We start from the raw sequence: 27,144 nt of genomic DNA on the forward strand, positions 1-27,144 counted from the left end.
CTAAGCTAAAAGTTCTGCCAGCAAACCTAGAGATCATCTAATTTATGAGAGAGATGCTAATGGTCTAATCCGATTCAATGATCTATGCTGAGCTAAGCTAAAAGTTCTGCCAGCAAACCTAGAGATCAGCTAATTTTTGAGAGAGATGCTAATGGTCTAATTTGATTCAATGATCTATGCTAAGCTAAGCTAAAAGTGCTGCCAGCAAATACAGAGATCAGCTGATTTATGAGAGAGACGCTAATGGTCAAATCCGATTCAATGATCTATGCTAAGCTAAGCTAAAAGTGCTGCCAGCAAACCTAGAGATCATCTAATTTATGAGAGAGATGCTAATGGTCTAATCAGATTCAATGATCTATGCTAAGCTAAGCTAAAAGTGCTGCCAGCAAATCCAGAGATCGGCTGAATGGATTTAAAAATGTTAAAAATCAATTGTTTAACTCTGGCAGATCAGTAAAATGAGCCTTTTTCCAAAAAAAGTGGAATATTCCTTTAAGAAATAGTCTCACAGTTCGAGATATGTCATTCATCGTTCACTCTGAACAGATTGCACTATACAGTATATACACAAAGTGAAAGAGTAAAAGCAAATGTGAATGTTTCAAACTGATGAACTTGACAATGTCTTCGGTGACAGACTGCCGTTGAATGTTTGATTGCACTTTGATTGTCCCTTGACAAAACTGAAGTGCCTCTTCTTTGGGGCTTCTCCACACCGTAACTCTCCCTGATGTGGGAAAGATAGTGATGGTAGACTCAATACATGTTTCTCAGTGTCCACAGCACAAGGTTTTCACTGCTGGCATCACTAAAACTGACGTTTTGTAAACACGTATACAGAAAATGTATTTTTTGAATGTTGAATAATGAACATTTCTTTGTATTATGAGAGTCATGAGTACAACATGATAAGATTTATGTGAAAAAGACGTGAAAAAAATATTCACTGATAATCTAACTCTGTTAAGACAAATATCATGTTATTAATGATATGCATTGACCGTATGAAATAAAACATGTTCTGGAGGAATCATTTCATGAAGCGAGTGGTTTAAATCAAGACATTTTAATAAACATATGATGGCAATCTTCATCATGACTATGCTAAATATTCATATGTGCAAACTCATACAGCAGATGCTCATAATCTCATTCACAGTAAGAACATGTGAGCTACATCTTATATAGACAACTTAATCATATGGATTGTTTTTAATGCCAACCATATTTATAAAGAAAAGCCTTCTTAAGACTTCTCTGAGCTTCCTATTAGACCTGGCATTAACATTTCTTTTAAATTCAATTAGTATATGTACTGTATGTGTTATTTTGTTTAGTTACTTTAGCTAGAGTGAATGGAAATGATTCCAATGCATCTTTAGTTAGTTAGATATATATATATATATATGTGTGTGTATGTATGTATGTATGTATGTATGTATGTATGTATGTATGTATGTATATATATATATATATATATATATATATACATATATATACATACATACATATATATATATATATATATATATATATATATATATATATATATATATATATATATATATATATATATACATACATACATACATACATACATACATACATACATACATACATACATACATACATACATACATACATACAAATAATCAAATAATGAGTCAAAATTAAGTCAGTTTTTTAAAACAAAAGTGCCAATAGGGTAAGCAAAATAATCTTGATTTTCCTAAAAAGTAAGATTATTTTGCTGGTTTTAAGGAAAAACTCACTTCATTTTGACTTATTATTTCTGAAAACAAGACAATATTGTTACTTATCTAGAAAATGCTACTTGATTTTTACAAATTCATAGATATTTGGCCTAAAAACAAGACAAAGAATTTATATATTATATATATGTGTGTGTATGTATGTATGTATGTATGTATGTATGTATGTATGTATGTATGTATGTATGTATGTATGTATGTATGTATGTATGTATATATATATATATATATATATATATATATATATATATATATATATATATATATATATATATATGTATATATATATATATATATATATATATATATATATATATATATATATATATATATATATATATATATATATATATTCATTTTCTTTTCAGCCTAGTCCCTTTATTAATCCAGGGTCACCACAGCGGAATGAACCGCCAACTTATCCAGCATATGTTTCACGCAGCGGATGCCATTCCAGCTGCAACCCATTTCTGAGAAACATCCATACACACTCATTCACACACATACACTACGGACAATAGTGTATTACCCAATTCACCTATAGCGCATGTCTTTGGACTGTGGGGGAAACCGGAGCACCCGGAGGAAACCCACACGAACGCAGGGAGAACATGCAAACTCCACACAGAAACACCAACTGACCCAGTCGAGGCTTGAACCAGTGACCTTCTTGCTGTGAGGCAACAGCACTACCTACTGCGTCACTGCGCCGCCTATATATATAATTACAATTGATTATATATATATATATATATATATATATATAATGCATTTATATGTGAACTGATGACTTAAAAATAAATGTTGATGCGAGGTGGAAAGGAAGACATCTATTATTTCACGTACAAACTTTAGCACCCAGTTTAACTGATATTTGTCCATTATTTTACATATTATGCATGCATTAAAATGCCTGCCATATGACATGTGAAAGTAATCCAAGGCCAGAATGTGTCGTCAAAGTACCCTCTAGAAAATCAGAGTCACTTCATAGACCCTTTTCACAAGATGCATTTAACAGTCATCAGCATCTCAAATCCATGAAAGTTTTAAATATTCAGATTTTTTTAATGTATGTATATTTATATGTATTAATGTATGCATCATATCATCCTCACTTCAAATTGTAAAAAACAGATTAGCGCTTGTGCGAGGTGTTTGTCATGCAATGTGTATGGGGGCAGGACAGTAAATCTGACATTATTCTGTCTTCTATCTGCCGTTATCAGTCTCACACTATTGTTTTCCTTGTTCTGAAAGTCTCGATAACACCATCCTGGAGTTTTACTTTTATTATTTCAGCAAGTAGGATTGTAGAATAACGATTTGCTGTACTCTCCCATTTATTGCGCTCTAACTTAATCCAACTGATGACTTCTACTGAGAAACCTGGAGATGTGAAGAGGGTCCATTGTGTTGGGTCACATGTTTTCTGTGTCCTCTTCCAGTAGCAGGGATCCGCTCTCCCGTCTGAGCCTCTGAATCTCCTGATTGAGTCCCAGCAGAGTCTGAGCGAGCTGCCGGTCCTGAGAGCGCATCTCCAGCTGCAAAACACACACACACACACACACACACATTACATACACAGACACATCTATCAGTCTGTTATTCAGTCTATCCATTCATCCAAACATCATTCTACCCATCATACATCCATCATTCCATCCATCCATCCATTTATCTTCCACACATCCAACACTCTTTCCATCCAATCATCATTATATCCATCCATGCATTTAACTTCCATCCATCCATCAATACATCCATCATTCCATCTATTAATCTTCCATCCATCCATCCATTTATCTTACATCCATCCATCCATCCACCCGAAATTCCATCAATTTGTCTTCATTCCATTCCTTTATCTTCCATCCATCCATCCATCCATCCATCCATCCATCCATCCATCCATCATTCCATTAATTTATCTTCCATCCATCCATCCATCCAATGATTTATCTTCCATCCATCCATCCATCCATTTATCTTATATCCATTCATCCATGCAGCCATCCATCCATCCGTCATTCCATCAATTTATCATCCATCTATCCATCCATCCAACCATTTATCTTCCATCCATCCATCCATCCATTTATCTTCCATCCATCCATCCATCCATCCATCCATTTATCTTCCATCCATCCATCCATCCATTTATCTTTCATCCATCCATCCATCCATCCATCCATTTATCTTCCATCCATCCTTCCATCCATCCATCCATTTATCTTCCATCCATCCATCCATCCATTTATCTTCCATCCATTTATCCATCCATCCATCCATCCATCTTCCATCCATCCATCCCTTTATCTTCCATCCATCCATCCATCCGTCCATTTATCTTCTATCCATCTATCCATCCGTCATTCCATCAATTTATCTTCCATCCATCCATCATTCCATCAGTTTATCTTCCATCCATCCATCCATATATCTTACATCCATCCATCCATCCATTCATCTGTCATTCCATCAATTTATCTTCCATCCATTCATCCATCCATCCATCCATTTATCTTACATCCATCCAGCCATCCATCCGTCATTCCATCAATTTATCTTCCATCCATCCATATATCTTACATTCATACATCCATCCATCTGTCATTTTATCAATTTATCTTCCATCCATCTATTCATCCATCCATCCATCCATATCTTGCATCCATCCATCCATCCGTCCGTCATTCCATCAATTTATCTTCCATCCATCCATCAATTTATCTTCCAAACATTCATCCATTAATCATCCATACGTTCATCTAACATTCCATCCAATTATCTTCCATCCATCCACCATTCTTTCCCTTATCTTCTATCTATCATTACATCCATTCATCCATCCGTCATTCCATCCATTTATCGTCCTTCCGTCTATCCATCCCAGCAGGCAAACAATGCCATAAGACGTAAATATTAGGTTTGATTTAGGTCATGATGTCGGGTGAGCAAAATTTCAATGTAGCCAGCATCCAAAGACAACATTATTTTGATGTCCAAATAACGACATTGAATGATGTTGATATTTGGTTGATTTTAGGTTGTGTTGGAAAGTGGCCAAAATCCAACTTTGAGTCTGCATCTTAAACCAACGTCATATTGACGTCAAATACTGACATTTATTCGTCAGGTACGGCAACCAAAATCCAATGTCTGACACTGACATCAACCTGATTTTCATTTCCACCCAAAATGCAACGTCCCCACGATGCTGGGGTACAACGTCAATCTGACATCATGTTGACATCCTGTGCCTGCTGGGATTTATCTTCCATACATCAATCCATCATTCTATCATCCAGGCCTCATTCATCGATCTATCCTTCTGTCATCCAACTATCACTCCATCCATACATTATTCCATCATCCAACCATCACTCCATCCATACATTATTCCATCCATCCATTTGCCTTCCATTTATCTAATCAACCATCATGATCTTCAATCATAACTCCGTCATCCATCTAGATATCATTAAATATATTGTATGTATGCAATATATCCATCCAACCAACAATCATTTCATTCATTCATCCAACCATCCTTCCACCTATCCATTATTCAACCTTTACATTCATCCATCCTACCATCCATCCATCCATCCATCCAAGCATCTTTTTTTCTTATCTTAAATAATCACTTTGTGACAAATCAATCGATCAACCCAACAACCCAGACTAAACACATTTACAAACAGCGTGAAAGTGTCAACACTTCCTAAACTCACCAGTTCAGTTCTTAACCAAGTGATGGCTCCATCTACTTTGGCTCTCCGGAGCTCTTCATTCACCTGCAAGCTCTTTCCTACAGGATGAGTGACCGTTTCTGCAGGACTTCGGGGCTCTGATGACGTCCTAAAAGCGTGTAGCAACTTATTCTTGATGTTCTCCAAAACCATGATGGAGACCGAATCCTCATATTGTGTATCAGAGCTCATTTTAATACTCCAGACCAAGAGAAATATGCCCAAATGTCTCAAAATGAATTAGTCCAGATCAAGAAATATCCTAAATGTCTCAAAATGAATCAACCCAGATCAAAAAATATCGCAAATGTCTAAAAATGAATGAGTCCAGACCAAAAAATATCCCAAATGTCTCAAAATAAATGAGTCAGGACCAAGAAATATCCCAAATGTCTCAAAATGAATCAACCCAGACTTAGAAATATCCACAAAAGTCTCAAATGAATATTGCAAATGTCTCAAAAAGAATGAGTCCAGACCAAAAAATATCCCAAATGTCTCAAAATAAATGAGTTTAGACCAAAAAATATCTCAAATGTCTCAAAATAAATGAGTCAGGACCAAGAAATATCCCAAATGTCTCAAAATAAATGAGTCCAGACCAAAAAATATCCACAAAAATCTCAAATTAATATCTCAAATGTCTCAAAATGAATGAGTTCAGACCAAAAAATATCTCAAATGTCTTAAAATGAATGAGTCCAGGCCAAAAAATATCCCAAATGTCTCAAAATAAATGAGTTCAGGCCAAAAAATATCTCAAATATCTCAAAATGAATGAGTCCAGGCCAAAAAATATCTCAAATGTCACAAAATAAATCAGTTCAGACCAAAAAATATCCCAAATGTCTCAAAATAAATGAGTCAGGACCAAAAAATATCCCAAATGTCTCAAAATGAATGAGTTCAGGCCAAAAAATATCTCAAATATCTCAAAATAAATGAGTTCAGGCCAAAAAATATCTCAAATATCTCAAAATGAATGAGTTCAGACCAAAAAATATCCCAAATGTCTCAAAATAAATCAGTCCAGACCAAAAAATATCCAAATGTCTCAAAATAAATGAGTCAGGACCAAAAAATATCCACAAAAATCTCAAATGAATATCCCAAATGTCTCAAAACGAAAAAGTCCAGACCAAGAAATATCTCAAATGTCTCAAATGAATATGGCAAAAGTCTCAAATGAGTGATTTATAGTCCAGACGGAGAAATATATATATATACATACAGCACTCCAATATTTTCAATCACTCCTCAAGTAAATCTCCATCCATTCCTTCACGCAGCTCTTGGTCTCATCCAGCCAAAATGCAGAGATCGATAAACTGTAGAGATTCCTTGCCTGAATCTGAAGCATGTTTCTTTTTGTGCGCCTCTTTTTTTTCTTCCTCTTGTTTTGTCACTGTTACTATGGCGAACAGCCCCTCCACCCCGTCCCCTTCAGTAACCCCAATAAGAATGGAGGAGCATTGTAGACAAAGACTATTGTTGCATTTGAAGAAGTGAAAAGACTCCCCTCCTCCTTTCCTTCAACCTAGCCCTCCAAAAGCTCCCATTCAGGCATTGTGTGAGAAACGGGGTGTGAGAAAGATCTCACTGTCTCTGCTTTACACCAAGTTAGTTTGGTTTTAGCCGCTGATGGATCTTTCTTTTCAGTGAGCGGTTGGGAAGTCGGACATCGTGTTACTCAACAGTTTGTTTGAGAGCTTTTTTATCACTGTTCGAGAATAAAGAGGAGGAATACTCTGAGGGATGGAGAATCCGTGTCATTTTGGCAGGCAGAGAGAGATCTTTTGGTCCTCTAGAGAAGCATGAACAGAAGTGTCTAGTGTCTTTGTGTACAATGAATACGACTGGGGAATACGCGAGGAAAGGGAGAAGGGGATGTATTGAAAGACAGTCAGTTGAAGAGAGGATTATTCTTCTCAGATATTTCCCAAAGTGCTTCTTAACAGTTTTTGACACTATTTTCGATTATATTTCTCTTCTGGAGAAAGTTGTTTTATTTAAGTTTGGCTAGAATATTTTCTTTTTTAAAATGCATAAAAAAACTAATAAATACTGCCAAGATCAACTCTATACACTTTTCCAAACAGTCTTAGGATTCTCTAAACTATGAGTGCAAATCTCAACATGGTTTGCTGGAACTTCAAAACTTTATAGCATGTCTGAAAAATGTAGTTCCTCACCCAAAACATTTCATACATGCTTTAAAACCAAGTTATTGTGTCAGTAATTTGGTTAAGGCCACCAAATCAAAGTGTTTTTGTCATGGCTCGTTTCCACTGACTGGTACGGTACGGTACGGTACGGTTTGGTTTGGTTTGGTACGGGTCACCTTTATCAAGCTTGCGTTTCCACTAACAAGGGTACCCTTTTGGTGGGCGTGGTCTATGACAGAAAGTTTCAGTCGACGTCATTCTCGCTGGAGGAAATGTCTACAGTAAAGCTGTATGGGTCACTTACATATCATATGAGAAGCTCTTCTCACAACACAGATACTTTACACACATAAACACTTGTGTAGAAATGTTTATTACTAACTTTTCAATGAACATGAGTTGATTGTAACTGCAGATCAATGACAGTGCGAAACAGCCTACTGTAACGTCTGTAATTATATTAAATAACTAAATAAATGAACATATATGAACACATACAGCCCCTTACAGTCTCCGATATGTTACCAACTACAGAAGAACTACATATAGCAGACATTTCGTCAGTATTTAGGTTCAAAACAACACAAAATATAGCCTACAGTCAGTGTAAACCTCTTATCTGTGTCTGTAATCTTCAGCAGCACATGTAGCCTCTGTTAGAGAGTATTTCCATCATTCCCGGTTCATATTAGTCCAAAAGGTGATAATAACAATAACAGTTAAATATGGCAGTTTGTTCATGTTTGCTGAAAAATAATGTGCTCCTTTTTTCCCGGCTTCTCCTTTGTTTCTTCACGCTTCACTCTCGCGTTTGTCAGTGTCTGACAGGATCGGGTTTTAAAAGCATGTCAATAATCAAGCGCAGGTTATTATCATCAGCTCAAGAAGTTTGTAATTTCAGATATAATGTTCGACACGCGCGAGCGCTAGCAAGAAAGCGAAACCGCTCGCGCCTCAGACTGGCTCGTAAAAAACTACAGGGCACAGGGTAAATCTGCTCTTCTTCTTGGATTTGTGGCTGTTCATCAAGACGACGACAAGGTTTGTTTGAGCCCGGATCGACCATGGCTCGTTATTATATGTATTTATAATTCCGCTATAATCTCTCGCTGTGTTTTTCAAACATGGCGGGTTTTTTGTTTTCATTCTGGCTTGTTGCGTAAGCAAATGACGTATCTCTGTAAACCAATAGCGTTCAGCTGCGCGTCTAGCTCCGCCTTTTGGTACCCTTTCTCATGTTTGGTATCCTTTCGAAAGGGTGCCGAAAAAGTGGTACGGTACGGTTCGGTATGCTTTTTGACAGTGGAAACGGCCATAAAAGCGTAGCAAACCAAACCGAACCGTACCGTACCACTCAGTGGAAACGGGCCTATTGTGTGAGCCACACTGCTCAAAATAATTACTATGACAGTCATTTATGGATATTAGGGATTAAAAAAATCTGATATTAGAGTCATGGTGGGGCATTGGGTAGCATAATCGCCTCACAGCAAGGAGGACGCTGGTTCGAGCCTCGGCTGGTCCAGTTGGCATTTCTGTGTGGAGTTTGCATGTTCTCCCAGTGTTGCTCCGGTTTCCCACACAAGTCCAAAAACATGCGGTACAGGTGAATTGGGTAGGCTAAATTGTCCGTAGTGTATGTGTGTAATGAGAGTGTATTGGTGTTTCCCAGTGATGGGTTGCAGCTGGAAGGGCATCTGCTGAGTATAACATATGCTGGGTAAATTGTGTGGCGACACCTGATTAATAAAGGGACGAAGCCGAAAATGAATGAATGAATGAATGATAACTGTAGAGAAGACTCAATAGTACATTAAAATATATATATCAATATTTGTATTTTACATTATTAGTTACAGTACATTTATTTTTGTCCGCATGTATTACTTGTGAAGTGCAATCTAGCTTCTCAGATTACTCTATTGTATGTGTCATATTTCTGATGTTACCACAAATACACTCACAAAAACATACGAAACAGCATCCATGGAAAACATGCATTCTTGGTGGACATCCTGTCGCTCTTGTTGGCCTTTCCAGAGATTACACGTCTTCTTATTGCTCTTCCATGAGTTCTCCATCCTCAAAAAAATAAAGGGAGTGATTGTGCCAATCTACCAGGCCAATCTACATGCTCATTAAATAATGCAAATTTGATGTCATTTATCAATTTAGCAGACATTACAGTAAATGTCAATATCAGATATTTATGATGTAAACGTGTGTGTGTGTGTACAAATGTTTGATAATTGAATACATTGCTTTAAGTGTGACAGCTTAAATGATGAAAAATGATGGAGAAGCTGTGAAGAGTTTGACAGTTTACATGAGAATCAACAACCCATATGCAATTAGTTTTTGTCCAAACTACAGACAATTGTACGTACTGTTTGCACACATGTGCCAAAGCATTTGCAATTTGCTTAAATCAATAAGAAATGCCACTCTGAAGTGAACAATAAGCTAATTGTTCAAAGATCTAAACTAATTGTTATGAAAAATAGAAATTTCAATCGAGAATTGAGCCGAAGCAATTGAGAAAAGCTGTATTAACCCCCTTAATGACTATTTTTTTCAACTGGCAACAGAACAAATCACTGTTGTCTAAACCTACAGTTTTTCTCAGTGGCTTTGGTGCATTTCTCAGATCAGAATTGAACAATCAATGGATGTACAAAAGCATTGGCAACTTGTTCAAACTGCTTTACTGATGTGCACAAGAGACACAATGATCTGAAGATTGAACAGGGAGTTTCAACTCTGATCTGAGAAATGGAGCAAAGCCACCGAGAAAATCTGTAACAGAATTAACCTAATGAACCTAGTCAAGCCTTTAAACGTCACTTTAAGCTGAATACTAGTATCTTGCAATATAACTAGTCAAATATTATGTGCTGTCATCATGACAAAGACGTTATTAGAAAGTTATTAGTTATTAAAACGAGTGTTTAAAAGTGTGTTTCCATTGAACACATTTGGGAAATATATTTATTTAAATAATTACATTTATACAAGAGGATCTAATGATTTAATCTTCAACTATAAGTGCATGGAGGACATCAAATGAGCTGTAGGTTACGGATTACGTCGTAAATGTAATCAGGTCTCCATGAAATGTGCTGCCTGAAGTAATAAATTATGCAAACTACGTATTAACAATCGCTTGCATGAAATACCGCAACCTTTAGGCTGTGGTCAGCGGAGCGCACATGGAAATGAGATTAAGTTTTCCGGACACAGAGAAGAGCACAACATGACAATATTACAGAGGCTGAACGGGCTGCTGTTTAACTCGCCGTGACAATTGGGAATAAGCCATTTATCTTTGAAAGGAAAGCCAGTGATTCAGTGCTGAATGGAAATCTGCATGAAGCATGTTATAAAGAGTATATAAAGAGGGATATTAAATGATTCACCTAAATAAATAGTATATATTATAGTAATGGTATGTATTCTTTGTTTTATTTTTCAGCCCTATATATATATATATATATATATATATATATGTACAGTTGAAGTCAGAATTATTAGCCTCCCTTTGATTTTTTTTCCTCTTTTAAATATTTCCCAAATGATGTTTAACAGAGCAAGGAAATGTTCACAGTATGTCTGATAATATTTTTTCTTCTGGAGAAAGTCTTATTTGTTTTATTTCTGCTAAAATAAAAGCAGTTTTTAAATTTTTAAACACTATTTTAAGGTCAATATTATTAGCCCCCTTAAACAATATATTTTTTCCAATAGACTACAGAACAAACCATCATTATACAATGACTTGCCTAATTACCCTAACCTGCCTAGTTTTTTATTTTTATTTATTTATTTATTTATTTATTTATTTATTTATTTATTTATTTATTTATTATTTATTTACTTATTTATTTATTTATTTATTATTTACTTATTTATTTATTTATTTATTTATTTACTTATTTATTTATTTATTTATTTATTTATTTATTTATTTATTTATTTGTTATTTATTTACTTATTTACTTATTTATTTATTTATTTATTTATTTATTTATTTATTTATTTATACAGGGACAATGTACAACATGACATGTTGTGCCAGAGTTAGCTATAAAGCTAATTTACATCTGCAGTCCCTGGGCAGGAAATTGTAACAAATTTTACAGTAAAAAATAGTTACCCTAATTAACCCAGTTAAGCCTTTAAATGTCACTTTAAGCTGTATAGAAGTGTCTTGAAGAATATCTAGTCTAATATTATTTACTGTCATCATGACAAAGAGAAAATAAATCAGTTATTAGAGATGAGACTTTTCTCTCACACACTTTTGGGACTAAACTGTGTTAATAAATGTATATTCATTCATTCATTCATTTTCCTTCGGCTTAATCTCTATTTCAGGGGTCGCCACAACGGAATGAACTGCCAACTATTCTGGCATATGTTTTATGCAGTGGATGCCCTTCCAGCCGCAACCCAGTACTGGGAAACACCCATACACATCCATTCTCTCACACACACACACACACTACGGCCAATTTAGTTCATCAATTCACCTATAGCGCATGTGTTTGGACTTGTGGGGGAAACAGGAGCACCCGAGGAAACCCATGCTAACACAGGGAAAACATTCAAACTCCACACAGAAATTGGCCCAGCCGGGGCTCAAACCAGCGACCTTCTTGTTGTGAGGCCACAATGCTAACCACTGAGCCACCGTGCCGCCCCTTGGAACACATTATGGTGTTTATTTAAAATATAAAAACTGAGGTTTATTTAAAACTTACATTACTATAAATGTAATGAATTGTAAATGTAATAAACTTTAGTTTATTAATTATTCTTTAAAGCCAGCCTCAAACACTAATAGTAATATACGAAATAATAAAACAACAACCACGCATTCATGAATAAATCCTATTTGTTCGATTTTTGTGCATTTTTTTTTTATTAAAATGACTTCATATTTACAAACATGGTTAAAAGTCAAGGCTATCATGACATAATAAAATGCATATAATATCATATACAGTAAGAAAATATTACATGGTAAATTGGGTTAACATTTATAATATGTAAAACTGTCATCTTTTGGTAAAAACAGCATCTAGTCATGTAGTTTTTATGACAGTGTAAAAAACAAAAACTAAAATGAAAAAAGCCTGTGTGTTATGTGGTTACCCATACGCATATTTATCAGACGCAGCTCGGTCGTTTGGTGTGATTTGTCCACTCAACTTCATCAGCAGCTTCACAATAAGACCAGCCTATAGAAAAATAACACAGACACCATTGAGTTCAAGGTCGTTTATGAGGCCCAATGAATGTAGAGATGTGAACAACCCAGGCTCATTATGGATACATACCCCTATATACATTTCTGGAGAGCGCCAAATACGTCCCAGGAGCTACGCTTTATGCAGATTTAGCTTTCACGAATTCACCAGAGGCCTCTGTGTACGCTTTTTCAGACGTCCAATTTCTCTCTCGAGTGCCATTCGCGCCTACTGTCCTCACGTAAATCCACCAGAGACTGACTGACTGACCGACAGACCGATCCACCCACCCACCGCCTTCCCTAAAGGCAACTAATAGTGTTTTGAAAAGCAATCCAGACATTCTTACGTAAACGTTTTTACCACGTTTTCAGATTTTACCACATTCTCACCCTGTTGTTTAATTGTTTGTTTTATTTTTTGGCTTTTGTTTTTGCCTTACCTGCTTACTGGAGCCGTTCTTTGCCGAACTCGAACCCCTTTGTCACATTCAACTCTGCTCTGCATCTCAAATCCTCCAACGTACACGGCGAGCGCACTGGACAAACTGATAACAGCGCAAAAGCCGTCCACATGGAGGTAAGTAGTCAGCTGGTAGCGCGAAAAGGAACACCGTCATACCGCGCCGTGGCATTCGTTTAAAAGACAAAACGCAGCCAGAAGTACCTCTGGGTACATATTTCACGATCTCCAGAAATGTATATAGGGCTACGTTTTCAGAATGAGCCTATGTTGGATGTGAAGCAGACACAGACCTGTTTGGTGTGAACGACAAAGTTCTTCTTGTTCTCCAGACTGTGGATTTGCACGTATTGATCAGCCTGACCCAGCTGCCACATAAACGTCCCATACTCCAGACTGAGGTGAAGCACCTGAGAGGCAGACAAATGCAGTACTGAGAAAACATGTTTGTATTTACATAACATATGCAAAACATTATTTGTGAAAACTGCACTGACATTGTAATATATACAGGTGAAGTCAGAATTATTAGCCCCCCTGTTTATTTTTTCCCCCAATTTCTGTTCAACGGAGAGAAGATTTCTTCAACAAATTTCTAAACATAATAGATTTAATAACTCATCTCTAATAACTGATTCCTTTTATCTTTGACATGATGACAGTAAATAATATTTGACTAGATATTCTTCAAGATACTAGTATTCAGCTTAAAGTTACATTTAAAGGTTAAACGAGGTTAATTATGTTAAAATTAAGGTAATTAGGCAAGTCATTGTATAACAGTGGTTTGTTCTGGAGACAATCCAAAACAAAGATTGCATAAAGGGGCTAATAATTTTGACCTTAAAATGGGTTTTAAAAAATTAAGAACTGCTTTTATTCTAGCCGAAATAAAACAAATAAGACTTTCTCTGGAAGAAAAAATATTATAGGAAATACTGTGAAAAATTCCTGAATCTGTTCAACATCATTTGGGAAATATTGGAAAAAGACAAACAAATTCACAGAGAGGCCGAATAATTTTGACTTCAGCTGTATATTCATTTTTCCAGTGTATCTGTGTATGTGTATTTAAATATACATAATATACACGAGTACACCAATGAATATTTTAATTCAGTGAATATAGACCAAAAAATGTTGGTGCGTTTAAATCTCAAACTGGATTCCTGGAGGGCCGCAGCTCTGCCCAGTTTTGCTCCAACCCTAATCAAACACACCTGATCCAACTAATCAAGGTGTTCAAGACTACTGGAGACTATTAAGCAGGTGTGAGTTGGAGCTGAACTCTGCAGAGCTGCAGTTTGAGGCCACTGATTTAATTCAATTCAATTCAATTCACCTTTATTTGTATAGCGCTTTTACAATGTAGATTGTGTCAAAGCAGCTTCACATAGAAGATCATAGCAAATTGAAATGGTTAAATAAAGCCGTTTTATTAAACTGTTATGCCATTAAAATAAGAGTTTGGGACATCTTTAGGAATAGAAAGAAAATACATTTAAATTCAGATAATGTCATTGCTAAAATTTCAAACTATGTAATTTAAACTAAATTGTATTTTTTTATGTTTCTCTTGATTTTTCCAGATTATTAAATTTAATTAAATTTTATATTTTTACCCAACTTATCAGTTTGGGTTGCTAATGTTTGGACTGTGATCTTCAGTTTTTTTTGTTAGATTAGTTCAAGTTTTGGCTTCGCTGACTAATAGCCTTGGAGTAACGATTGATGACCAACTAAACTTCTCTGAGCACATTTCTAGAACTGCTCGATCTTGCAGATTCGCACTCTATAACATCAGAAAGGTCCGACCCTTCCTATCTGAACATGCAGCTCAACTCATTGTTCAAGCTCTTGTTCTCTCCAAACTGGATTATTGCAACTCTCTACTAGCCGGGCTTCCAGCTAATTCTATCAAGCCTCTTCAGCTGCTTCAGAACGCAGCAGCACGAGTGGTCTTTGATGAACCCAAAAGAGCACATGTCACTCCGCTACTCACCCGTTTGCACTGGCTGCCAGTTGCTGCTCGCATCAAATTCAAAGCTCTGATGTTTGCCTACAAAGCGACCTCTGGCTTGGCTCCTTCATATCTGCTCTCACTTCTGCAGATTTATGTGCCCTCAAGAAACTTGCGTTCTGTGAATGAACGTCGCCTCGTGGTTCCATCCCTAAGAGGGAAGAAATCACTTTCCCGAACTCTCGCATTCAATCTGCCCAGTTGGTGGAATGAACTCCCTAACTACATCAGAACAGCAGAGTCACTTGCTGTCTTCAAGAAACGACTAAAAACGCAACTATTTAATCTCCACTTTCCTTCCTAATCTGTAACTGCCTCTCTGGCTATACCACTAACTGGACTCTCTCTCTCAAAAAAAAACAACTTACATTACTAATGCTTTGCTTCTTAGACTTTACACACCTGAAACTTGCCTATAGCACTTGTTCACTGCTGCTCTTATAGTTGTGTAAATTGCTTCCTTGTCCTCATTTGTAAGTCGCTTGGATAAAAGCGTCTGCTAAATGACTAAATGTAAATGTAATCTAATGTATGTGCACAAATATATAAGTGTAAAGCCTCCTGTAGAAAATAATAAACTAAAGGAGATATCTGTGAGGGCTGTACTCATTTATGCCGAGCATGGTATACTCATGCTGTAAACAGTATGGTATACACATACTGTTTTTTCGAATCCTATGAATTCGGACATACTACTCGGCTCGCATGCTGATTTTAGCGTACTATATAGTGTGGAAGTATGCGGTTTTGGACGCAGTAAACGGTCTTGAAAAAAACATGTTATGATAAAAAGTATAAATAACAAAATCCCTGATATTCCATAGATAAAATATATAACATTTCCAGACTTTCAATGTTTTTTTTTTACAATTGTATGATTTTCCAGGGGCGTCACGGTGGCGCAGTGGGTAGCACAATCGCCTCACAGCAAAAAGGTCACTGGTTCGAGTCTCAGATGGGTCATTTGGCATTTCTGTGTGGAGTTTGCATGTTCTCCCCGTGTTGGTGTGGGTTTCCTCCGGTTGCTCCGGTTTCCCCCACAAGTCCAAAGACATGCGCTATTGGTGAATTGGGTAAGCTGAATTGTCCGTAGTGTATGTGTGTGAATGAGTGTGTAAGGATGTTTGCCAGTGATGGGTTGCAGCTGGAAGGGCATCCGCTGGGTGAAACATATGCTGGATAAGTTGGCGGTTCATTCCGCTGTGGCGATCCCAGATTAATAAAGGGACTAAGCCAAAAAGAAAATGAATGAACAAATGAATGAAATTCCATAACCTGTGGGAAAACTGAGCTTAATCTAAAAAGACTTACCAAATTATATGATTTTAATAAGATAATAAAAATTATTTCAAAGCATTTCGGATTAGGTTTTTAGTTTGTTTTTTTTTTTGGCCCAGATCTTTTTTTTATATCAATGCATCTCTATATAAAGGCATCCATCAGTGGCTGAGGTCTCACCTTTGTCTCCATGTTCATCAGATGCAGGCCTTTGGTGTTGACGCCCACATACACGCGGATCACCTTGTGTGTGCTGGAGCTGGCCTTAGTGAAGACCTGTCCCGTGAAAAACGCCGCCCCGTAGGTGGGAATATCCCAGCAGTTCTGCAGGAAGAGCCTCTGGAGGTGATGCATTTCTTTACTCACGCCCTCACTAGTGCTCAGACTCTACAGACACAGAAAAACAGAGCAGATTCAGAAGAGGATTCTTCTGCTGACATTCATTCAACACATTTACTTGTGGTGGGCATTATTGAAAAATATCACACTTTGTTAAAGTACAACTCTTGCTTTTAATAATCGATTAACTATGACTTTCAGCTCTATAAACTCCTGATTTGCAGCTTTTTAAAACTACAGATTTTTTTTCCTCCATGCACTTGAAGTTGAAGACAAAATTCTTAGCTACTACTGTGTGTGCAATTGGGTAGGATTAGAGATGTACAACCCCAAATCAGAAAAAGCCTGGACAGTATGGAAAATGCAAATAAAAAGGAAAGTAGTGATGTCTAAATTTACTTTGACTTGTATTTCATTGCAGACAATACAACAAACATTATTTATATATATATTATTTATTATTTAGGTGCAGTATGTAAGTCTGACACCCAGTGGTTGAACTAGATATTACATTCCTGGATCAAAACAAACACAAGTGCAGGTTGCCAGATTGAGGAGTGAGTCTGACTTAAGTCGTGTTCTAAATTAAAGCAACAGCACCCGACAGAGGGAATATTCTCCATATTTAAAGGAGTTTTTGTCCTAATCAACACCTCGAATTGATATATTAGAAACGGCTTCAATTTCTTGCAGCTGAACAACAGGATAAACCGTGATCACCTCAGGTACACCTCATTTGCTTTATTCAGTGTTAAATGCGAATAATGTGAGTTTGAATGGCATTTTACAAGACATTTATTGCCATAAACTGAAAGCAGCAGCAGATAGTTCACCTCAGATCTGGAAAATAAAATAAACCGTTTGCAATTGAACTTTATAACTAAACACATGATTCAGCATCTACATTTAATAATGTTAAAGAGGGTTAATATGTATTTAATAGATTATAAACCTTACCATTTCATGAGTGAGTGCATATTCTGTGCTTCTGAATGGCTGTATTTACATTTTTGTCGTGTTTCGTCTGGTGCAAACAGCCAAATTGCTCATCACTGCGTATATCGTCACGAAGCGTGTTAATAGGACAAGGGGTTACAATGTAACTTGCTCACCTAATGTTTACGCTCGTAATATTTATATTATTTGCTAATTATTAACCTCATGTGGAACTCTGAAACTGCGTCTCATTTCAGAGTCTGCTACTGTCCACCGGAGGTCACATTTCGGTCACGGACGCATGCTTTCAGAGCCTTTATGACTAAATGAATGTAATGTGCGGTGTTCCACCAAGGCAACCCGGGGTGCTGAAATATAATTGGCTAAACTGGGATTGGGCAGGTTAAAATTACCAAAACAAACAGAGCGTTCTGGCATGTAACACACATGTTCAAAGCAGAATATCTGACTTCAGCATAGTTTTTCAGATAAACAAGAATGTTCACTGAGCATGTTTCTGAAATATCTGCAAACATATTATGGTGTTTTTATGCTTAAGAAGAGTCACAAACTTACATACAGCACCTTTAATATGCTCCTCATGATTTTTTATTGTTTTTTTGTATTATTTTAAAAATAAACACATATTCCAATTTTGGTTCTTGCAACACATTTAAAAAAAAAGTTGGGACAGGAGCAGTTTAGGGCTAGTAATCAGAGAAATTGTTTAAATAATGATGTGATGTGTAACAGGTGATGTCAACAGGTAATTGTAATTATGATTTGGTACAAAAATATTTCTATCCAGTTCTGTTTTTCCAGTTCTGTTTGGGCAGCGGAGAAATTAAAATGGTCGTGCCCAACTGAGCCTGGTTTCTCTCAAGGTTTTTTTTCTTCACTTCCGCCTTTAGTGAAGTTTTTTTCCCTCTCCGCTGTCGCCACTGGCTTGCATGGTTCGGGATCTGTAGAGCTGTGCATCGTTGGATTTGCTCTTCAATATTTGGACTCTCAGTAGTGATTATTAAACCACACTGAACTGAGCTCAACTGAACTTAAACACTACAAACTGAATTACACTGTTCCTATTTACTGTGACCTTTTATGTGAAGCTGCTTTGACACAATCTACATTGTATAAGCGCTATACAAATAAAGGTCAATTGTTTTTACTTTATCATACTTCACAAATCACATTTTGCAAAACCATTTTAGAAATCAATATTGATAATAATCAGAATTTTCTGAAACGAAACTCACCTTGTACTCATGAAGTATCCTGTTAGTCCAGTGATGTGCTTTGCTCTTGACCTTTGAAATGGGCACTATGGATTTCAGGTTTTCCTCACTGCATTAAATGAGAAATATTTAAGGTCACACTTTAACTATTAATTTAACTACAGAATTACATGTACTTACTATACGACTGAGGTTAGATTTACATATAATTATTACATATAATATAATAACATATAATTTAATAGTTACATATAATTATACATAATTCATTGTAATTACTTGGTCACACTTTACAATAAGGTTTCATTAGTTAATATATTTACTAACATGAACTAATTAACAATACTTGTTCAGCATTTACTAATGCATTATTAACATCCAAATTCATGCCTTTTAACTGTTAACTTTGCACTTTGAGTTAACAAACTAACAACGAACAACTGTATTTTCATTAACAAACATGAACAAATACTGTAATAACTGTATTCTGCATTGTTTGTTCATGTTAGTAAATGCATTATCTAACATTAACTAATACAACCTTATTGTAAAGTGTTACCAAATACTTTACTAAGTGCATGTAACATGTAACTACGCCACATTAAAGTGTTACCGTGTTTATTTATTCAAGAAAAAGGGTTACTGTGAATATAAAAGATGCAAAAAAGTGAAGTGCGTACTTTAGAAAGCCCTGTTTGTGCTTCTTGCTGTCGTAGTTTCCGTAGATTATCTGGAGAAGGAGGCTTGCGAGTGTGATTAGCTTGTTATCTGATGCCGAGAGGAAACCTTTGAGGAGGCAGTGACGAGCTTCATCAAATAAGATGAGGATGGACAGCGGATCTTCAACCTGGGAGAGAAAAACATGAATTCAGCTGAATGCTGAAGGAGAGTCTGTGTAGCTTTCAAAATCTCACGCTGATCAGGTCACACACAAACACACACATATATAAATATATATTTCCAGAGTGCAAACACAGATACACGAACACTGGAGCTTTTTAAAGCCGCGAAAATCAGCCGATTGCTCGTCTGTGTTTGCACTGAATTGCAGTGCAGTAAACTGATGACTGATGAACTGGTGACCCTCACAGCCATCACAGTCATTTCTGTTGAGCACTGGTGAAAACTATGGCAAATCAGCGGTGTTACGCTCAACGATGCTTAAATGTTAGTGGAAAATTGCCGTTTTTTATATATTTCATCACCGAAATTCAGTATCATGACAAGTCTAATATAGTGAAAGAATCAGTTCATTAACTTGAGTTTGATAAATGGTCTCTAAAACGTGTGTTTGGGAGAGAAAACGTTAGTTAACTAGTGTCATTTCCCATACCTTAGCTGAAAATGAGGCCTGATATGCCTTTTAATTTAGACTATCCATTTAGAACGGACCTTAGGGTCACTTGGAGAGTGGTGAAATGATAAATTTGTGTCACTTTCTCTTCGCTGATAAGATATACAGCCAGGTACACAACGTTCCTGTGTGACTCTATCCCAGTAGAGAACCCTTAGCTCGGAGATAACTGAGCCCAGGGTTCCCGCCTAGTCAATCAGCATATAAGGAGTCAGAGATCAGGTAGCTCTTGAGAGCTCCCTGGCAAAGGAGGAAAAGGAGGAGATGGGTGGAAGGGGGATTCTTCCAAAATGAAGATAAAGCAGTAGGGGGAAATCGGTCTATTTATTGAAGGCTTGCATCAATCTGACTGGATTATTGCTGATTACAGATGAGAGACCAGCCGCGAATCAATCATATCACGTGCTCCCCTACAAAAACAGCTTAAAAAAAAAAAGCTTAAACCTGCCTAGGCTGGTTGTAGAGGGGTTTTGGCCATTTCTTCCAGGCTGGTTTCCAGCAATTTCCAGCCTGGTCTTAGCTGGTCAGGGCGGGAGATGACCAGCTAAAATCAGCTTGACCAGCCTAGCCAGGCTGGGAGCCCAGCAAAATCCAGCTATGTCCAGCTAAAACCAGGCTGGTTTAAGATGGTTTTAGCTTGTCATTTTCCAGCCTGACAAGCTAAGACCAGGTTGGAAATAGCTGGAAACCAGCCTGGAAGTGGCCAAAACCCCTCTAAAACCAGCCTGGTCAACCAGCTAAAACCAGCCAACCAGCTTAGGCTGGTTTAATCTGTTTTTTTCTGTAGGGTCCTCTCAAAATTTATTTGTAAAACTTCACTTATATACATAGAAAGAGAGAGGGAGAGTATTTGATTTTAAAAGCAGTAATATATTAGTTGGTGTATATCAAGATCAGGTTTGAAATTAAAATTTGCTTTGACACGATCTACACTGTAAAAGCACTATACAAATAAAGGTGAATTGAATTGAATACTTTTTTAAAAATGCAAATTTTGATAACAAGGCACAGAATAATACTCTAATGAGACAAAGTTCAGTCACAAAATTATTTGTAATTGTCAGCATATCTATTCAAAGCTGAAAAAAGACAGATACAATAACAATAACAAGGCACAAACCTTTTTCTCGATCTCTAAAGGCAGCCGAACGTCTCTGCGCAGGAAGAGCTGTGGACTTTCCCTCTGTGGATCCAGAGCGGTGAGATCTGTCACGATCTCGCTCCACATCCGTAAGTGCTGCAAGGGCTTGTGGTACGGCTTCAGCTGCAGACCTAAAACATCACAGCGTCCAAACATCAATCCAAACAAATCAGGAAGAAAAGCATGAAGCACAATCTGATGTGATGGACAGAAGTGATGGAAAGTTCTAATGATGTATGATATTACTGGACTGTTCAATAAATCTGCTAATAATGATTTGAAATGGTAATATCGCTACCGATATGCAAGATTTTACCGATATGCCTTGCCAATGAGCCTGCATTGACTTAATTGACTTTCTGCAGTGATTTAATTGTCTATTTAATTGGTGCTTGCAGTAAAATCAGGTCAGCAGTCTGTTCACTGAGGTGCATTTTTACCTGTATGGTGGTTTAAATTCACTGTTTTGGATTGCAAACTTGGAATTGAATCTGATTACAAAATAACTTAACACCATAGGCTAGTGTTAAACAGCAGACGGCGCTCTAGGCTAATTTTGAACAGCAGATGGCATTCTAGACTAGATTTTAATGTCGCTCTAGGCTAATTTTGAATGGCGAACGTCACTATAGACTAGTTTTTAACAGTAGACGGCACTCTAGGCTAGTTTTTAACAGCGGATGGGGCTCTAGGCTAATTTTTAACAGCGGATGGGGCTCTAGGATAGTTTTCAACAGCGGATGGGGCTCTAGGATAGTTTTCAACAGCGGATGGCGCTCTAGGCTAGTTTTTAACAGCGGATGGTGCTCTAGACTAGTTTTTAACAGCAGACGGCACTCTAGGCTAGTTTTTAACAGCAGACGGTGCTCTAGGCTAGTGTTTAACAGTAGACGGCACTCTAGACTAGATTTTAATGTCGCTCTAGGCTAGTTTTTGACAGCAGACGGCACTCTAGGCTAGTTTTTACAGCAGATGGCACTCTAGGCTAGTGTTTAACAGTAGACGGCACTCTAGACTAGATTTTAATGTCGCTCTAGGCTAGTTTTTGACAGCAGACGGCACTCTAGGCTAGTTTTTACAGCAGACGGTGCTCTAGACTACTTTTTAACAGCAGACGGCACACTAGGCGAGTTTTTGACAGCAGACGGTGCTCTAGGCTAGTTTTTGACAGCAGACGGCACTCTAGACTAGAATTTTATGTCGCTCTAGGCTAGTTTTTAACAGCAGACGGCGCTCTAGACTAGATTTTAACTGCAGATGGCGCTCTAGACTACTTTTTAACAGCAGATGGCACTCTAGGCTAGTTTTTAACAGCAGACGGTACTCTAGACTACTTTTTAACAGCAGATGGCACTCTAGGCTAGTTTTTAACAGTAGACGGCACTCTAGGCTAGTTTTTAACAGCGGATGGTGCTCTAGGCTAATTTTTAACAGCGGATGGGGCTCTAGGATAGTTTTCAACAGCGGATGGGGCTCTAGGATAGTTTTCAACAGCGGATGGCGCTCTAGGCTAGTTTTTAACAGCGGATGGCGCTCTAGACTAGTTTTTAACAGCAGACGGCACTCTAGGCTAGTTTTTAACAGCAGACGGTGCTCTAGACTACTTTTTAAAAGCAGACGGCACTCTAGGCTAGTTTTTAACAGCAGATGGCACTCTAGGCTAGTGTTTAACAGTAGACGGCACTCTAGACTAGATTTTAATGTCGCTCTAGGCTAGTTTTTGACAGCAGACGTCACTCTAGGCTAGTTTTTACAGCAGATGGCACTCTAGGCTAGTGTTTAACAGTAGACGGCACTCTAGACTAGATTTTAATGTCGCTCTAGGCTAGTTTTTGACAGCAGACGGCACTCTAGGCTAGTTTTTACAGCAGAAGGTGCTCTAGACTACTTTTTAACAGCAGACGGCACTCTAGGCGAGTTTTTGACAGCAGACGGTGCTCTAGGCTAGTTTTTGACAGCAGACGGCACTCTAGACTAGAATTTTATGTCGCTCTAGGCTAGTTTTTAACAGCAGACGGCGCTCTAGACTAGATTTTAACTGCAGATGGCGCTCTAGACTACTTTTTAACAGCAGATGGCACTCTAGGCTAGTTTTTAACAGCAGACGGTACTCTAGACTACTTTTTAACAGCAGATGGCACTCTAGGCTAGTTTTTAACAGCAGACGGTACTCTAGACTACTTTTTAACAGCAGATGGCACTCTAGGCTAGTTTTTGACAGCAGACGTCACTCTAGGCTAGTTTTTAACAGCAGATGGCGCTCTAGGCTAGTTTTTGACAGCAGACGGCACTCTAGACTAGATTTTAATGTCATTCTAAGCTAGTTTTTGACAGCAGACTGTGCTCTAGGCCTGTTTTTGACAGCAGACAGTGCTCGAGACTAATTTTTGACAGCAGATGGCACTCTAGACTAGATTTTAATGTTCTTCGAGGCTAGTTTTTGACAGCAGAAGGTGCTCTAGGCTAGTTTTTGACAAAAGACGGTGCTCTAGACTAGTTATTGACAGCAGATGGCACTCTAGACTAGTTTTTGATAGCAAACAGTGCTCTAGAATAGATTTTAATGTTGCTCGAGGCTAGTTTTCGACAGCAGAAGGTGCTCTAGGCTAGTTTTTGACAGCAGACAGTGCTCTAGACTAGATTTTAATATCGTTATAGGCTAGTTTTTGACAGCAGACGGTGCTCTAGACTAGTTTTTGACAGCAGATGGCACTCTAGACTAGTTTTTTAAAGCAGACAGTGCTCTAGACTAGATTTAAATGTTGCTCTAGGCTAGTTTTTGACAGCAGATGGCGCTCTAGACTAGATTTTAATGTTGCTCTATGTTAGTTTTTGACAGCAGACAGCGCTCTGTGAAGCAGATGCTTTACAAAACTTGCGTGTAAGTTTTGCACGTCAAACTTAATGACACATTTGAGGGCTCAAATGCAGAGGAATGCACTGTCTCTGACATCAGCTGGCACTTTTAATATACGTACATGGACACCAATGCTCCGATTTTAATATGATTAAGACAATACTCTGATGTAGAGTCTAGACTACCATGTAAACAGTGATTTTTGATAACCTTGAAAGGACCACAGACACCTGCATTGCGAAATGCGGAGGTTTTTTTCTTTCCATTTAACGTGCGGTATCAAATTCCATTAAAAGAGCACTCTTCCACCAGTCCCCACAAGCTTCCACAAGCTTGGCCCCCCTAAATTTGGACGCGTATTTTTGTGTCAAAACACCACGGAGAAGCGAGATCAGCCATCGGTGGCCAAGTGCGGAGATATGACTGAGGCTTCTCTCTGCGCGCTCTATGTGTCACGAGCACTCGCTCTCTCGGGCACTTGCTCTCTCTGTCAGTGACGGTGGTGCACGCATTAGCCTAGTTCCCCGTATTCGTCAGAGGTTGATGCCCAAATTGATACAGGTGATAGCGATTTTAAGACTTTTAATATAGGAAGTGCTCGGCTATGCAGAGACCATTATTTACCATTATCATCAGCATTGGCTCTTGACCAAAAGGAGTTTAAAAAACTATGCAAAAATTCAATATCATGCATCCCTAGAGCATTCTGCGATCTGTGTTTTATGAAGTGTGTGTCTCACTGAGGTTTTCGGAGCAGATCCAGATGGTAAAATACTGCTGTGTCTCCTGTGATAATCTCATGCCCTCCATGATCTGCTGCACGGTGGTGTTGTTCCCATGCTTCAGCTCCACAGAGCGGTACGATCCATCCATGCGATAAATTCTCACCTTTTCGTACTGAAAAACACAGATTTTGCAATTAATTGTCTTTATCCACAGTGTTTTTCAGCCCCCAATAAATATCCAGTAAAATGTTTATGTAACCAATATGTGATCAGTTTCATAAGAGGTTCCTTTTACAGCATCGATTTTGCAATGTAAGTAAAATACAATCTGTTAAATAGACTTAAGAATTCATTTAGTTGTTCAAGTGGAAAACGAGATGAAAGACCGTGTAAACGCCGTCAGTAGCAGCAAGCGAGCGCTGAAACTCCATTTAAAACCATATTTTAAAGACAAGGCGCAGAACAATTTAATTCAATGCAGTGCTTCATGTAAAGTCTGACACCCACTTTACATCATAACTCAATCAAGATCAGTGATTTTTATAGAAACTACATCTTAAATGCAGTGATTTTATAATGCCATGACAGTTCAGGATGGCTTACTGAAAAAAAGACTGTGCATATACCCCGTTGCTGAAGATTTTATCATCACTGTAACAAAACTGACCTAAGCTGCAAAACAGGTTACCTTAACAGGTATAATAACAAGAAAAACTTAATGTATTGCTTTATTGTATGTATTTATGTGTGTGTGTATATATATATATATATATATATATATATATATATATATATATATATATATATACATACATATATGTTTAGAGTAACAAATGTTTCAGCCAAATTCAATTGCAAGAGAATTATTTTCTAAAATAATTATAATAAGGCTTGTTAGTTAATGGATTAAAATCAACAGTGAGAAAAAAGCCAGATTTATTATAGTTACTATGTTAAAAAATACAACAAAACGTCAAACATTAAGGCTGTGCAATATGGGCAAAAGAAACCTGCCATGATATTCTTGAACAATATTGCGATTTCAATTTTAATCACGATTTTGTCACAGACAGACTAAAACAGTGTGAACAGTGTGAATCTGAAACATATTTAGAAAGAAAAGCAATTAGATCTTTATCAAAGACCTGTAACATGCCTCTAAAACAGACATAAAATAAAAATCACCTAGTAAAGCTGTAACAAGGCTCCGATGTTCTGCTTGACCAAATATCAGAATTAGTTGCGTGTGTGTTCCCAGATTTGTTTTGTCATGCATAGATCACAGACCTCTTTGTGACGCTGCTGTGAAATAGGCCATTCACATATCGCGTCTTTTGCACGCACAATTATTTCAAATGGAGGCGCGTGGATTGCATGCACATATTGAGAGTGGCATGCGTGCATATGCCAGACACACGCAGCTGAAAACATCACTTTTCAGACAAACTTTGAATGTAACTTTTCAGAATGCCACACAACAAATCACATAACCAGAACTGACCGATCAGCTTCATACTTTGTATGGAATACACACAGTTCGGTTACCTCAGACAAACACAAGACACCCGAACACCAAGTGCTTTTAAATCATCTCTCCATACATTAAACTTGTATTGGAGCTGCACTAATGTTTTGTTAGGTTGTCATCCTCTGAGAAAACGGTTGATGATTACCGACCATCGACACAGGAGCAACCGCAAAGCATGTTGAAAATGCTGGAGGAAGTGACGCGTTCACGCTTTCCACGTGCTTTTAGACACAATATAAGACTGACTTACAAATTACATGGGTTCTGCCATACATCATCCTTCTTGTATCCAAAGTAACTTAATCCCACACCACAGATGTTGACT

At 37.4% G+C, this 27,144-nt stretch overlaps 1 protein-coding gene across 1 annotated transcript in view; it reads right to left on the minus strand.

The window, feature by feature from the left end:
- Positions 1–12,631: 12,631 nt before the first annotated feature.
- krit1 (KRIT1 ankyrin repeat containing) overlaps positions 12,632–27,144 on the minus strand; it is a 30,344-nt gene continuing 15,831 nt past the window's right edge. Inside the window, exons 11-17 of the mRNA XM_056479429.1 lie at positions 25,307–25,463; positions 21,689–21,840; positions 19,895–20,061; positions 19,236–19,323; positions 16,885–17,091; positions 13,700–13,816; positions 12,632–12,935 (exon numbers count right to left, since the gene is read on the minus strand). Coding sequence (XP_056335404.1) covers positions 12,846–12,935; positions 13,700–13,816; positions 16,885–17,091; positions 19,236–19,323; positions 19,895–20,061; positions 21,689–21,840; positions 25,307–25,463 — 978 coding nt within the window. The 3' untranslated portion in view covers positions 12,632–12,845. The remainder of the gene's footprint in view (positions 12,936–13,699; positions 13,817–16,884; positions 17,092–19,235; positions 19,324–19,894; positions 20,062–21,688; positions 21,841–25,306; positions 25,464–27,144) is intronic.

Source organism: Danio aesculapii, chromosome 19 (assembly GCF_903798145.1).
Source record: "Danio aesculapii chromosome 19, fDanAes4.1, whole genome shotgun sequence".
NCBI classification, from domain to species: domain Eukaryota; kingdom Metazoa; phylum Chordata; class Actinopteri; order Cypriniformes; family Danionidae; genus Danio; species Danio aesculapii.